The sequence below is a fragment of the Grammomys surdaster genome, unplaced genomic scaffold, assembly GCF_004785775.1.
Source record: "Grammomys surdaster isolate TR1022 unplaced genomic scaffold, NIH_TR_1.0 149, whole genome shotgun sequence".
NCBI lineage: Eukaryota > Metazoa > Chordata > Mammalia > Rodentia > Muridae > Grammomys > Grammomys surdaster.
This window is the reverse complement of record NW_021604607.1, coordinates 13402102-13417007: the sequence shown is the minus strand read 5'-3', so window position 1 is coordinate 13417007 and position 14906 is coordinate 13402102. Positions and strand designations below refer to the sequence as shown.

General features: G+C 37.5%; 1 protein-coding gene across 2 annotated transcripts in view; it reads right to left on the bottom strand.

Moving 5' to 3' along the window:
* The window catches only part of Sos1 (SOS Ras/Rac guanine nucleotide exchange factor 1), an 84257-nt gene that overhangs the window by 7141 nt on the left and 62210 nt on the right, over nucleotides 1-14906 (bottom strand). For both annotated transcript variants that reach the window (XM_028765105.1, XM_028765106.1), the window contains 5 exons: nucleotides 13813-13975; nucleotides 12387-12504; nucleotides 7476-7648; nucleotides 7156-7272; nucleotides 5173-5440 (listed from right to left, as the gene is read on the bottom strand). In XM_028765105.1, coding sequence (XP_028620938.1) covers nucleotides 5173-5440; nucleotides 7156-7272; nucleotides 7476-7648; nucleotides 12387-12504; nucleotides 13813-13975 — 839 coding nt within the window. The remainder of the gene's footprint in view (nucleotides 1-5172; nucleotides 5441-7155; nucleotides 7273-7475; nucleotides 7649-12386; nucleotides 12505-13812; nucleotides 13976-14906) is intronic.

Here is a 14906-nt window from a genome sequence, read left to right as displayed (position 1 = left end):
TCAATGTTAGGTGTCTTCCTCTCTTACCATCCACTTTAGTTTTTGGGATGGGTTTTCTCACTGAACCTGCAATCCACATTTTTGGGCTAGGCTGGCTGGCGAGTGAGGCTCTGGTATCTAGTGCTGTGATCACAGGCATGTGATATCAGGTTTTATATGGATCTAGGAGATCCACGGTCAGAGCCTCATTCTCTCATAGCAAACGCTGCCCACTCAGCCATCTCCTCAAGACCATGATCAACATTTCAGTCACCTAATTTTTAAGAAAATATATACAATTAATTTAGCTTGTAACTAATATTTTTTAATGTATATATTTTGAAATCATTTGTACAAAGAGTAAAGCCATTGATTTAAAACATTAAAAATAGTAGAATTTATAGTGAATTGTTAGTTTAAAGCTAAAGCAAGTAACTACACCAGCACTTGATTTTATCTAAATATTTAGAACTTGTAACTAGTTATAATGATAAGGTAGTCCTTATAAAGTTAATGCAGTTATTTGCCTGCACTGTTGTCAGCAGGCTAAGTGTACTATGTAATGTAGACGGTGCACAGCTGCTTCATATGTACATGCATGCTCTTGCTTTTTTAAAGTTGAGAATGAAGTATATTTAGAATTGTGCAGTTGGAAAGAGAAATGGTTAAATGTGAAAGCTACTTATTTAGCAAGTTCTTTTAAGAGGAAAAAGTTCTGTAAAAAGCATGAGAAGTATATAAATTTAAGGCAACTGCTTATGGTCAAAAGACAGCAGCAGGGAAGGCTCACTTATAAGACAGGAGAGGAGGGTCAGCAGGGAAGGTGGCCTCAATCTGGTCTCGAGCCAAAGCAGGAAACAGGTTTAAATCAGGTATACTGACTTGTGGGGCAGTGTAACCTGAGTAAAGACGGTATCTCCACTTCTGGAAAGGAAACAGGAAAAAGTTGTTTTCTCCCAGTGATATTCTCAACTGACCCATAAAAATGTATATATGATGACATGCTAGCTTTAAAGAATGTAATCATCTTTAGGAAAAGCTCATTAATACTTTTGAGGAAAAAAAAGGAGCTAATATATCCTATTGGGATTTTTGAAGTTTTTCTTACTACTTAATGTCATAATATAAATGAAAACATTCATTAGAAGACAATATGATGCTATATTACTGGAAGGGTGTTTACATTTGTGTGTGTGTTGAGTGTGTCCATGTGCCACAGTATGTATGATGAAGTCAGAGGACAACACAACTTGCAGGAGTCAGTTTTCTCCTTCTACCACAAGGATTCCAGGGTTTGGACTTAGGCTGTTAGCTTGGAGGCAAGCATCCTAGCCTGCGGAGTGGCAGGCAGTGTCAACTATAAAAGCCAGTGCAGTGAGGAATTTAGCTAGACTCAAGTCATTCTGCAAAAGACTAAAGGGAGAGTCATACAGATATTATCAGATATCTTTGAAAATATGTTTTCAGAACATATATTGTCATAAAACATTAAGAGGTTTGAATATTTAAAACAAGCGTCTGTACTCATAAATACTTAAAAAAGATTTCAGTATATTTGGTTCTTAAATTTTGTTGAGGAAATTTCTAGATAAATTTAAAAAACATTCTTTTAAGAAAAATTAAGTCTTTAATTAAATTAAGTCTTAATTATTTTTCTTTAAAGAAAAAATATTTTGCCGGGCGGTGGTGGCGCACACCTTTAATCCCAGCACTTGGGAGGCAGAGGCAGGTGGATTTCTGAGTTCGAGGCCAGCCTGGTCTACAGAGTGAGTTCCAGGACAGCCAGGGCTACACAGAGAAACCCTGTCTCGAAAAACCAAAAAAAAAAAAAAAAAGAAAAAATATTTTTTAAAAAAGCCCAGAAACATCAAAACAGTGGTTCTCAACCTTCCTAATGCTGAGACCCTTTAATACAGTTCTTCACATTCTGGTGACCCCAACCATAAAGTTATTTTCATTACTACTTCATAACTGTAATTTTCTTACTGTTATGAATTGTAATATAATTATTTTTGGAGATGTTTGCCAAAAGGGCTGTGGCACACAGATTGACAGCCACTGCACTAAAATGAAGGAAAACTGAGAGAGAACAACAACCCCCGGGCGGTTCTAAATCGTCACCAAATCGTCATTGTTACACTTCACTACCAACACAGGGAACACAACTGCCCAAGGGGCTATAATACTTCTTACAATAGGGCCGATTATTTAAAAATAAGATTTCCCTTTTACTTGTTTTTATACAATATGCAATAACTCATTTATTTGGGACATTTTTTCAGTTTACTTGGTCAGAAGGAGGTTAACTGCACATTCCAAATTCAGTCAGCCTTAATGGCGACTCTTGTTAACTTGATTGCCTTCATAAGCCAATGTCATATCACAGAATTTCCTTTTTATATGTACAAATAAGTAGCAATTTAGCATCACTAGTAAGTAGATTAAAATTCATTTTTAAACTGTGAATGACATGTAGCTGGTGTCCTGATTTCTTTACATCCTGAGGAGCTACAGTGGATATCAAGAGAGATATAGTGTGTTGCTTAAGCACAGATCTACTTACATGTTTCTCACTTTTATTTTTTTAATGTTTATTTTAATTGTGTGTACAAGTCATGTGGATGCTAGAGCCTACAGAGGGCAGAAAAGGGCACCTCGTCTCCTGGGACGGAAGTTTCAGGGATTGTGAGCTGTTTTCTGGGTGCTGAGAACCAAATTCAGGTCTGCCTGCAAATGCAGTAAATGCTCTTAACCCATGAGCCAGCTTCCAGGCCCTCGATTTTCTTAAAAAGGAAATAGTATATTTCCATAAAACTAAGCCTCAAGAACATTATAACCAATATATGAATTCTAGCCAATGTTAGCCTTTTGGAATGTAAGTAATGGGCTGCCTTCGTGTTGAATGGAATATGCTCAGATGACTGCAGGCTGCAGTTACAACAGCCCTTTTCCACTGGGAAACAGGGCTTCAGAAGGTATTCAGACTAGAGAGCCCCGTGGGAGCAGCTGAAAGCTCTAGTCACCTCATAACTACAGGTCTGTTTGTTCAGGTGGGCATCTGAATAATAAATAGGCCACAGATGGAATTTAAGCAGTGGTTAGTTGAACATGAGGATTGTTTTATATCAAAAGTTACTACATTTCAAAATGAGGTCTTTGCACTTTTTATTAAAAGAAAAGGGAGTATTAATAGTTTCTTTATGATAAGAAGTTGAGAAAACTCTAAAGTTTAGGATTACAAAGCTTCATCATTGCTGGAACAGTTTCCCTTTGTCTAGAAAGGCTAGTTAATACTTTGCATGGACACATGCCACTGAACAGAAAATGCATTTCAGAGTGATGCCGTCTCCTTTGGATGGTCATTTAGATTCAACACGAGTGGAGAAAATGGGTTTCTCTATTTTCCCACCTCTTCTAGTTTTAGTGACTTAAACTAATAAGAATTTACAACTGACAAGTTTTCACGGGCCTTCAATAATTCATTTATTTGGGAATCCTTATACTATGGAGTTCTAGTTATCTGTTCCAGGGGGAGAAACCTTACAGCTAAGTGGATCCAGCAATAATGAATGTTAGTCATACAGGCTGGAAAACTGTGGGGTTTCCCCTTAAGAGGATTGCCAAGTTAGAGAAAATATGTTTTTACTTAGTGAATATCTGAACTTACCAAAAATATATGCAATAGCTCACTATGTGTATAATGTGACTTCTGTGTTCCTTAGTCACAAGAAAAGCCAAGTAAATGCTCAATATAAATACATTTTCTGAAGTGCAGACAAGACATACTTTGCACTGAGTATAAATGCATGTATACATGTCATAGAAATAATTACACAGGATTCTGGGACAAATCTCAAAATACATCTGCAAAAGCTTATACATTTCCATACGTTAGAAGCAGCCTATAGTTCCACAAGGCACACAGAAAGTGCTTTATCAAAAACCAGAAAAGTTATAAGCAGACCTGGATGATAAAGCAGGATTCCTAATGCAAAGGTTGGTGCTTTTCAGCTTTTGCCTCAATCATGAGGCTATGCTACCCGCGATGCTGGCACTGTGTCAAGTCCTTGGGTGGAGTCTGATCAGCTAGGAATGCCAATAGGAAGAACGTGTAGGAACATTCACAGAGGATTAAAGTTGACTTGATTCAAAGTTGGATCTAACAATAAACAAATGTAAAAAGGTGCTGTGTTGTTAGGAAGCTGAAAAGCTCCTCATGAAATACCTAAGAGTGAATGGTGCTTTGTGGAAAGTCAGGTTGATAATCCTGTGACTGACAAGCATCCTTGAGCTTGTTTGAATTGAGATGTGCCATAAACAGGAAATGCACACTGGATTTTAAATAGTTAAAAAAGTATGTATGTCTTGAAATAAGTTTTTACATGATTTCACACTTAAGTCATTTTTTACATACTAGGTTAAAATAAAGGACTCTTTAAGTCATTTTGCTTTTTCTAATGCGGCTATTAGACATTTACAGCCAAACATATTGCTCTCATAGTTCTGTTGAACAGTGATGCCATAGCAGTAACTGTGATTTGTATAGCCATGCTTTTCCTAGTATCACCAAGAACTACATATTATATCAGGATACTACAGTGAGTCTGAGGAAGGGTCATCTACGAGTTGGAATTTTATGTACTGTAAAATCAAAAGCCACTGCAGAATTTGGTGGGGGAGGGAATGGTATACCTTATATTCAAATAAAATAAATGTGTGGACTGAATAGATGGTTCAATGGTTGCTCCTCTAGAGGACCCAGCACCCACATGGCAGCTCACAATCATCTGCAACTCCCACTCTAGGGGATCTACTGCCCTCTTCTGGTCTCTGTGGGCACCAGGCACATACATGGTGTATAGACATTCACATAGGCAAAATACACATGCACATAAAATAAATAAAATAAAAAAAAAACAGGATTGATATTCTTTGAAGATTTTTAAGGATGGCCTTTGTCTCTTCTAGAGATAAGCAGTGCATTTGGATAGATTCAAAGAGTGTTCAGCAACTTTTTTAAAAACTCCCAAGTTCTAGGGTTTAGATTTAAAGGATTCTAGTATCTTTTGAAACTCAGGTTTATATATACTTTCATATGTGGATGAATATACACACAATTACAGAGGTTATTCTCACCTCTCAAATGGGCAATACTAACAACTGCTCAGAAGCACTTAAAGTTTTAGCACTTACTTGAGTGAAAAGGGCTTGCTGAATGTTCAGAATCGAACACGCTGCAAACATCTGTGTTACTGGAAGTGCCAGATGCAGGAGGAGGTGTCAGTGGTGTTCTTGGAGAATTTGGTGCAGATGCTGTACTTTCTGTTTCACTTTCAGGGATCCTACTGTAGCTAATTTTTCTTGGCTCCTGTTGCAGAGGTGTGGGATGTCTCATGGTTCCTGGTCTTGGATTTGATGGACGAACACCAGGAGATTTTAGGGGATAGCTGTATTTTTTTGGCTATAGACATCAAAAATAAAAACAAATCACAATACTTAAATCATGGTTAAAAGGAAGGTTTTTTTGTTTTTGTAAATGACCAATATGAAAATTTCATGATGGTTCAGACCAGAGCTCCAGGTGCAGCACTGTCACTCCTCTGCTGAGGATTTCTTATAGAAGTCGTCAGAAACAAATGTATGTAATTGAGCTTTCATATAAATATAATATTAACATAAGTTTTTAAATAAGTAATTTTAATATTAATATAAATAACAATGCTTGTTAAGGTAGCATTGTGGGGGATGGAAATTTTTCTGAAATACATCGTATAATTACAGTTTTTAAAACACTATTTGAGGTAATTAAACCTTGTTGGAAAAGCCACAGTAGTCATCATGTACTGTGGGCATGAAGGCATTCGGACCACATGGACTACTTACTGATAGACTGAGTTGCTTACTTGCTTTTTGATTTGTGTGTATATGTTAATTTTAGGGTCCTTTCCCTGCACAATGGCCACTTCACAGTGATGTCAGAGAGCCCCACTGGAATGGACACACATATTTCTAATGAATTATTTTAGGTTCATGTTTAAATGCTGATTAAGAGTTTGAAAAAAAATCTGGCTCTGAGTCACAGACATTAGCAGTTTATTGTGACCTCTTAGAAATCATTTATATTTATTTTGACTTTTTAATGAGCGAGGGAACTTACTCAGATCAGTGAGGGGTGATACTGAGCATAAACTTGGCTAGGCACTAACAAATTACTACAAAATAAAAGAACTATTAAAAACATTTTTATGCGGGCTGGAGAGATGGCTCAGTGGTTAAGAGCACTGACTGCTCTTCCAGAGGTCCTGAGTTCAATTCCCAGCAACCACATGGTGGGCCACAACCATCTGTAATGGGATATGATGCCCTCTTCTGGTGTGTCTGAAGACAGCGACAATGTGCTCATATAAATAAAATAAATAAATTTAAAAAAAAAAACATTTTTATGCAAACTTTGCATTACTCATGGCTAACATCTCTAATAAATCATTACTTAAAAAATCCCAAGTATGGTGGCGGTGGTGGCGGTGCATACCTTTAAGCCCAGTACTAAGAAAGCAGAGGCACATGGATCTATATGAGTTTGAGGTCAGCCTGGCCTGCAGAACAAGTTTCAGGACAGCCAGGGCTACAAATGTCTCGAAAAACAAAGATAAACAATCAAACCAAGTAAATATACTGATTGTAAATGAATTAGTATAAATTTCTTTTTTTGGCGGGGGGAGGCAGGTGGTTTGAGATAGGGTTTCTCTGTGTAGCCCTGGCTATCCTGAAACTCACTCTGTAAACCAGGCTGGCCTCGAACTCAGAAATCCACCTGCCTCTGCCTCCCAAGTGCTGGGATTAAAGGGATGCGCCACCATTGCCTGGCTTAGTATATAAATTCCATAACCTTGAAATAAATTTTAACTTTCGTTACAACTAAAAATAACAAACAATATAAATTGGTCACTTTTATAATTATATCAGAATTTATTAAAATCAATATTAATATTCACTATTTGAAACCAGGTGGGGGTATCCCTCATTATATTTACTTATTAATCACTTGTAAACATCACATTTTTTACATCCTGTCCCTAAGAAGTTTCACAAACCTAGTCTATGTGACACATGGTGTGAGTAACTACGGTGATGGAAAAGTGTAAATAGAAAACTTGTGAACATAGGAATACTTACAAATCTTGGAAGAGGTTTAGGGTTCCGTGGTTCTATTTCTAGGGATTTGTTGAATAGATAGTCTGTAAATTCTTTCTCCATGATATTTCCCATTGGATTCAAGTTTTCAAAGAACCTCTAAAACAAAAACAAAAAAAGTTTTTATTAGTATTAAATATTTTAAATTCATAAAAATAATTTAGGATACATTCCATGTAAGAAAATTTGAGTTACTGACTTTAAATTTTATTTTTCCTTTTCTTCTCTACAAAATGAACAGCCTTTTTGAGGCACTCTATAAAGCTGCTCAGAAATACATATCCTTACATAATTGAGCTCACCTTGATGTCTGCCTCTGCCCGTAGGCAGTAGGGCTGGTTCTGGTACTGCTGGATCTCCCCCGTTATCTCGGCCACCCTCCTCCTCTTGCTGACGTTGATGAGCTCCCTCCCGTGCCGTCTTAGGACCTCAGGGTTGCCTTCCTCTGTCTTCAAGATATTTGTGAGATAAATCCCTAGAAAAGACCAAGAAATTACTTCATTGGTAAAGAAGGAAATTTTTTTTTCTGATTAACTGTAGGCATAGAGAGTCATAATAAGCAAAGACCCAATTCTCAGATATGTCTCTGTATTAAATCCTTCTTCTGTATAAAATACTTCAGTTTTATAAACATTCAAGGAAAAGGAGATCAGATTTCAGAAGTAGATTATTTTTAAAGAACCTTTCTCCCCGTTGTATGACGTGTGTTGAAGAAACTTAATGATGCTGTCACTGATGGGGCACACTGCCAGAAAAGGGGAATCTCAACTCAGAAGACGCTATTTCCTCCTTTCCAATCCTTAGTCTCACAGTTTGGAGATGATCATGTTTGAACAAAGTCTATCAAGCACAGGGTGACATAATTTTTGCATATTTTAAACTTAGTACACCTGGTGATACAGGCTGGTCTCCAGCTTATCATGTAACTGGGGACCATCCTTCTGGCTTCAGCTCCTGAGCACTGGGTTTCAGGTGTACATCCCATGCCTGGTTCAGGCTAGGCAGGCACCCTTTTAACTGAGCTACACCTCTGTCCACTTCTGCTCTTTATCTAGCCCTCTGGTTCCAGGGGCATTTTAGTTCCTTCCTGGCACAAAGGTTCTAGAGTCCGCTATGCTGCCTTCTACCTGTGCTGTCTTATATAAATTGCTTAGTCTCTCTGCGCCTGTTATTCATCTGTGGGAAATAAATACATTTGCATACAGATTAAGATAGGGCCTGACAAAAAAGAAAGTGTCCATTAGTAATGGTTGCAACTGCTAATGTTGGTATCTGAATATTCTCTTTCTTGTTTTTCTTCCCAAATTACACATTGCTTTTTTCCAGTGAAGGGGTAGAAAACAGGCATGTGCATATCTGAGTTCATTTACTGAATACAAATGTATTGCCTTTCTGCTACATTTAGGTACAGCAAATGAAAACACACTCTGTGTGTGTGTGTGTGTGTGTGTGTGTGCACGGGTGTGTGTGCATGTGTGTGCGTGCGCTATATTGTTTTACAGCAGCACTGTGAGGAGATGCTACACTAGTAGTAATATTTAAGATGCTATGAGAGCACAATGAGGCATCTTATCCTGTTTTAAGTTGCTGAGATTACAAAAAAATCACTAGATTAAATCTCAAAAAAGTGAATTAAGAGTTCACTGGGTAGAATAAGAGAAAGGGCACCAATGTGACACTCCCACAGAGTGGAAGTATTAGCAGCAGAGGAGTATTTCTAAATAATGTCTCTCTGTCTCTGTCTCTCTGTCTCTGTGTGTGTAAAATAAGGTAACAATGACACCTATACTTGTTTGGTTTGGGCACATGATTTCTTTGTCTGTTTCTCAGCACCGAGGCCACTCTTCAAGGTATGTTCATAAAATAATTACTGTGTGTTGTAGTAAGCATTAGGCTCCTGTGCTTTCTAACAAACATGTCTTTAAGGGTGTGCATATTCAATGGCAGCCAAAATCAACTTTTCAAATTAATCAAAAATTGAAGTTTTTGTGGATAGTAGTATCTGGTACTCAGCTTGTGAAATATCTTTTGTTAAGTTTAATTTCCATGCTAGGCATAGTGGCACAGGAATATCAGGCCATCTTAGGGTATACAGTGAGTCTCTGTCTTAGGAGAAAAAAGAAAAAGCTTAACTAGGAGATAACAGGGTAGAAACATCCTTGCATTTTAGGATTGCTAACTATAATCATATTCTGTGTGCTTGAAGAGAACAGAGGGCATAAAAATGTTAAGAGGGTAAGTCTTATGAAATTAGTAACTGGACTGGAGAGATAGATGGCTCAGTGTTTACATGTGCTCTTGCTTTCTCTATTGCAGGATCAAGTCAGGTTCCCAGTACCCGTATCAGATGATTCCCAAGTACCTTTAAGTACCTTTAAGTTTCAGGGAATTCAACACCCTCTCTTGGCCTCTGAAAGTACCTTCCTTCCAACACTGGCACGCGTGCGCGCACACACACACACACACACAGAGGCAGGACATAGCAGGAAGGCGTTGAGCTCTGTACTTAGGATGATGGTACAGTGAACAGGATGTCCACATGTGTTATAAATGAAACACTGGGATAAAGTTGTAAAAATACAAGAAGCATTTTGGGAAATGTCAGGATAAAATTTGGAAAAGTATTTAATGCTTGATTAAAAGAATAAAATCATGGTAGTGCTGTCCAAACTTTGTTGATTAATACTGCATTCATATAAATGTTTAAGCCTATGTGATTTATAAAGAATATTTGTATATGGACACATTTAATAGGAACCTTAATACTATATACTAGCAAGCTTAATTGTTTTTATTTTATTTATGTGCATTTTTCCTGCATGTATGCCTATGTACCATGTACATGCCTGGTACCCATGGGGTCCAGAAGAGAGAGTTACAGTCAGTTGAAACCACCATGTGGTAGTAGGAATTGAATCTGAGTCCTCTGGAAGAACAATCAATGCTCTTAAATGCTAAGCTATCTCTCTAGGCCTACCAAAGTTTGATTCGAGAAAGAGATAGAGGAGGTGGGAGGGAGGGAGGTAGAAAGGTAGGCAGGTATGTGTTTGTGGATATGTATATATACATGTAGCTCTAAAGGTCACTGTCTATCAAACACTAGTCTAAGTGGCCAAATTCTCTTGTGTTCTAAAATAATATGGTTTCTTTCATTCATTCAAAAAATATTTTTTATGCCTTCATGTATCCTAGATGCTAAGAATAGACAAGACATTGTCCCAGAGTTTTGCTCCTTTAAAAGACCAAGAACCTAAGCTACTATGCTATAAGCACAGCAGTATGTGTACCAGAGTATGAGCAAACTGCTAGAGGACCAAGAACCCTGAGTTTCCTTTTACTGCTAGGAAGGTAGAGAAAAGCAGTGGAAGAAGTTAAGCTCATCCTTCTTTGTTATTTATGTCATAATATTCTGTTTTCCCTATCCCCACACAACTTCAGAGTGTATAAATGGATCTGTTGACATACAGGAAATAATATGGGGTCATGATGAAAGAGTCACATTAACTTTATGGCTATCATGTGGCTACTGTACATGATCATATAAGATTATTAAAATATGTTTTTCAGATATGGCAAAAAAAAAGAGCGACATATATAATATGCAGTCACATACAATGTGCACATCAAAAAGACCAAAAGCAGGCCAGGCATGGTAGCACACACCTTTAATCCCAGCACTGAGGAGGCAGAGGAGGAAGGTCTTTCTAAGTTTGAGGCCAGCCTGGTCAAATAGTGAGTTCCAGGGCAGCCAGTGCTACATAGAGAAAAAAACAAAGAAAGAAACAAAAACCCACAAGCAAATGTAAAAGTATTTAGTTATAAAGTGCAACAATATGTATCTATTCATATTTAAATTAATTAAAACTTTTAATTCAAAAAAATAAAAGTGCAACAATAAAATATGAGAAAATAGATACATTGAGGAAAATATCAGGATTATCACTGTCCTATGTACTACAACTTAAGACTACTCAGAAAACAACAGAGATGAAGATAAAGGCAGGAGAAAAAAATGTACCAATTACTAAGAAAGTCATACATAAGATAGATCAGTTTCTACAAACCTTCAGAAAATGCTCACCAAAGCATGCACATGGACAGAAGAGAAAGGCTGATTCAAGAGCTGGGTATAACCCAGGCCGAGCATTTACCTGGCACATGCTTAAGCTCTGGGTTCCATCCCTAGCAATGAATGGGGGAAAAGGTGTGTATGGGGGCAATGCAAAGAATATTGAATGTGTAAAATGTAAGGAATAAATCACCGTGAGAGATAAAGGAACCTACAAGAAGGCAACAGTCAGGCATCATCTTCAGTCTCTATGCAAGAGAAACAACAGATTCAGATGGGACAATCAGTCTTGAAAGGAAGAATGGCATTCATCCTCCAGTGCAAAGGAGGGAAATAAGGAGCTGGTAAAAATGAAAGTCTAATGTGCTGAAGACTGTCTCAAAGGCACATCAGTGAATTTCAGACACGTGTTTGTTAGATGATTCAATACAAGTATGGATGCTATGGCCTTGCTGCTGCTGCTGCTTTCCTTTATCAAACTAAACTACAAGGTCAGGCAAGGTGGTGCACATCTGCTTATCACAAGCACCAGGAGTGCTGAGGCGGGAAGACTGCAGCAGTAACAAAAATAATAAGACTACGAAGACATGAGTGATAGAATATGGGATGGCTGTCAGAGATGAGACTAGAAAGTGAAGTGTGCACAGGCTGAGTCCTCGCTGAATGAGGTCACAGGGCTTCAGACACTTGGAATGTCTGTGGAGATCCGGGGTGTGGGTTCCAGGTCTAAAGAGAAAATTTATTTACAGGCCACATATTCCTTACATCTATGGCCTGACTGTTTGATACACCTACTTTGTTTTGTTTTCAGATAGGATCTTGCTATGCAGTCCAGGCTGGCCTCACACTCATGGGTGCTACCACATCTGTCACAGTGTTTGTAGTGAACTAACATTTTGTATGTAACTCCTGAAACAAGGTCCGATATTGGAGTTTTCACTTGTGTCACCTCAGGGAGTTTCAATGTTTGGGACACTGTGGATTTTTACATCTAAGATGCTCAATCTATATTAGGTCTGATTTTTTTTTTTTAAAGTCCTAACAAGAAGAATCTGAAAGGATTTAGGTGCTATTTTCTACACTTATTTAGTAAGATGTTTTGTTTTATCCAGAAGCACAATAAAAATTAGGAATAAATACTTACCAAAGAAAGGCACACATGGTGGATTAATAGACCTGAGTTTTGCCAAATATTTCTTATAGTGATCTTCACTCAACTCATGAGCTTCTTCTAAAATTTTCTTTTGTCTACTTGGTATTTGCTGTAATAATAAAAATAAAAATTAGGAGGCCTCAGATCTACAAGAACTGCAAATCTTGCCAAAAAGCAAACAAACAAACAGAAAAAACCCCAAACAAACAAAAAACCCAAAAACAAATAAACAAACCCCCAAAAGAACAACTAACCATTATGGCCCAATCATAATCAGTTGTGACTCCAAGAATGTTAATACTGTTTTTACTTTTTAATTTATAATATATGTTTTTGAGACAAGGTCTCAGTATGTATCCCTGGCCAGGTTGGAATTCATTATGTAGGTCAGGTTGGCCTCAAACTTAGGAAGACCCACCTGCCTCTGCCTCCCATGTGTAAAAATTAAAAGCTTGAGTGACCACATCTGGCTAATACTTTTTTAAAAAAACCTTCCTCATATACTGTAGAACAAGCTTAAAAGCGTGCATGATATAATCGGTCTTGTCATCCCTCATACAATTTATGTGAATGTTTTACTGAGCATTACAAATAAGCTGCTGAATGTCGGTTAGCAAGCTGGCTCAGCACAAGCCTGGTGATCTGAGTCTGACCCCCAGGTCCCATCAAGGTGGTAGGAGGGAACCTACTCCATAACCTTCCTTGGGCCTTCACATGTGCCTTTGGCAGACACCTGAGTGCGCAAACACACAAAATTAAGAAAATACTGATTGTTTTTTGCTTCTAAGAAATTGGAACCTGTGAATGAATTTTAATGAGAACACTTAATTTTAAAAGAGAAACCAATTCATTATGAAATTTAGGTAAGCCCAATATTTAACCTATTACTGAAAAACAAATGAGACATTTAAGTGTTAAGTATTATAACTGTTAGAACTCTGATTTCCCATTTATAGGAAATTAGGTATTAATTATACACAATGGCAGGCTTCATTACGACATTTTCATACATGTCTGCAATGCTCTCTTATCATTCACCCCACAGCGGTTTCTGGTCAGTCCTTCTCCTGCCTCCCAACCAGTCCTTCCTTGTCCTGCCTGGTCTTTTCTCTCTCCCTCTTCCTCTACCTCTCTCCCTCTCTCTTGGGGATACAGTGAGTAAATTACAGTTGCTTACAGGAGCATGGGTGAGGGGTTATTTATGAACACAGGACCTTACCTGTAGTTATGCTACTGAATAAACCACTAACCACAGTGACATGTTATGGAAGAGATGGGCCCTTATAATCCCTGCCTCGCTTCCATGACATCATGCTGATGGCCAATTTTGTTATGCTGATAATCACAGCTGCTGAGATTATAATGGCCATGTCATGCAAATTCCTAAGTTCATTTTAAAACACATGTACAAACTTACCTCAAATGTGTGGTCTAGTCTGTAAACAGGTGACGAGTTCATAGCACTGACAACTTCAAGGACACCATTGAAATTGTTCAGTTCTTGAAAGACTTGTAGAATCTCAATTATTCGACTTACTACAGCTACTCTTTCTTCTAAGTTTTCTGTTTCTACAATACATCTAGAAATTGAAACAAACTAGAAATTAAAATTTTTATTTCCCAAAACTCTGATTCAAAAAGTGTTGAGTATGACTACAGAAAAAGACACATGTACACTGATGGGGTGGATGGGAGACTGCAGAGTGAGGCTCTGGTGGATGGAGCATGTTGCTCTTTTCTGACACATTCACTACGATATCAGACAACCATTTTCCTAATCTAGCTAGTGCATCCTCTATCGTCAGCTTTAAAAATCTTACTGGATGTGTAAATCTCTATCCTTAGGTATGTTCTAGGCATGTTTATTCTAGATCCTTTGCTTCCTTTGCGTGTGTATATACACAATCCTATTACAGTGATTCATTTTTCTGCCTGATACAAAATCTTGCTCTGTAGCTGAAGATGGCCTAAAACTTGTAATATTCCTGCCTCAGCCTTCTGAGTGATGGACTATAAGTGTATATTACCATATCCAGCTTAATTTTGTTTTTTGGTATATAGAAATAATTGGTTATGTTTATAGAAATAGCTTTTAAGATAACCATTAGTATACTGAAAAATCAGTTGAAATATTTTACTAAAAAAATAAGTAAATAACAGCAAGTGGGGAAGCTAATGGTATGGTATGGTATGGTATGGTATGGTATGGTATGGTATGGTATGGTATGGTATTAACCTGCATAGGCTCTGGGTTCAATTCCCTAGCTAATGTATGGTATTACCCTGCACAGGCTCTGGGATCAGTTCCCCAGAACAAGAAGCAAACAAAACATACTACCTAGAAACAAACAAAGAAAAAAAGCACTTTTTTAAAATATACTAACAATCTATGTATTAGTTTATTATATAGTATGATACTATATGTTATATCTTTATTTTCTCATCAAACAGTTGAAAGAAAGGAAGAAAGAAAGAAAGAAAGAAAGAAAGAAAGAAAGAAAGAAAGAAAGA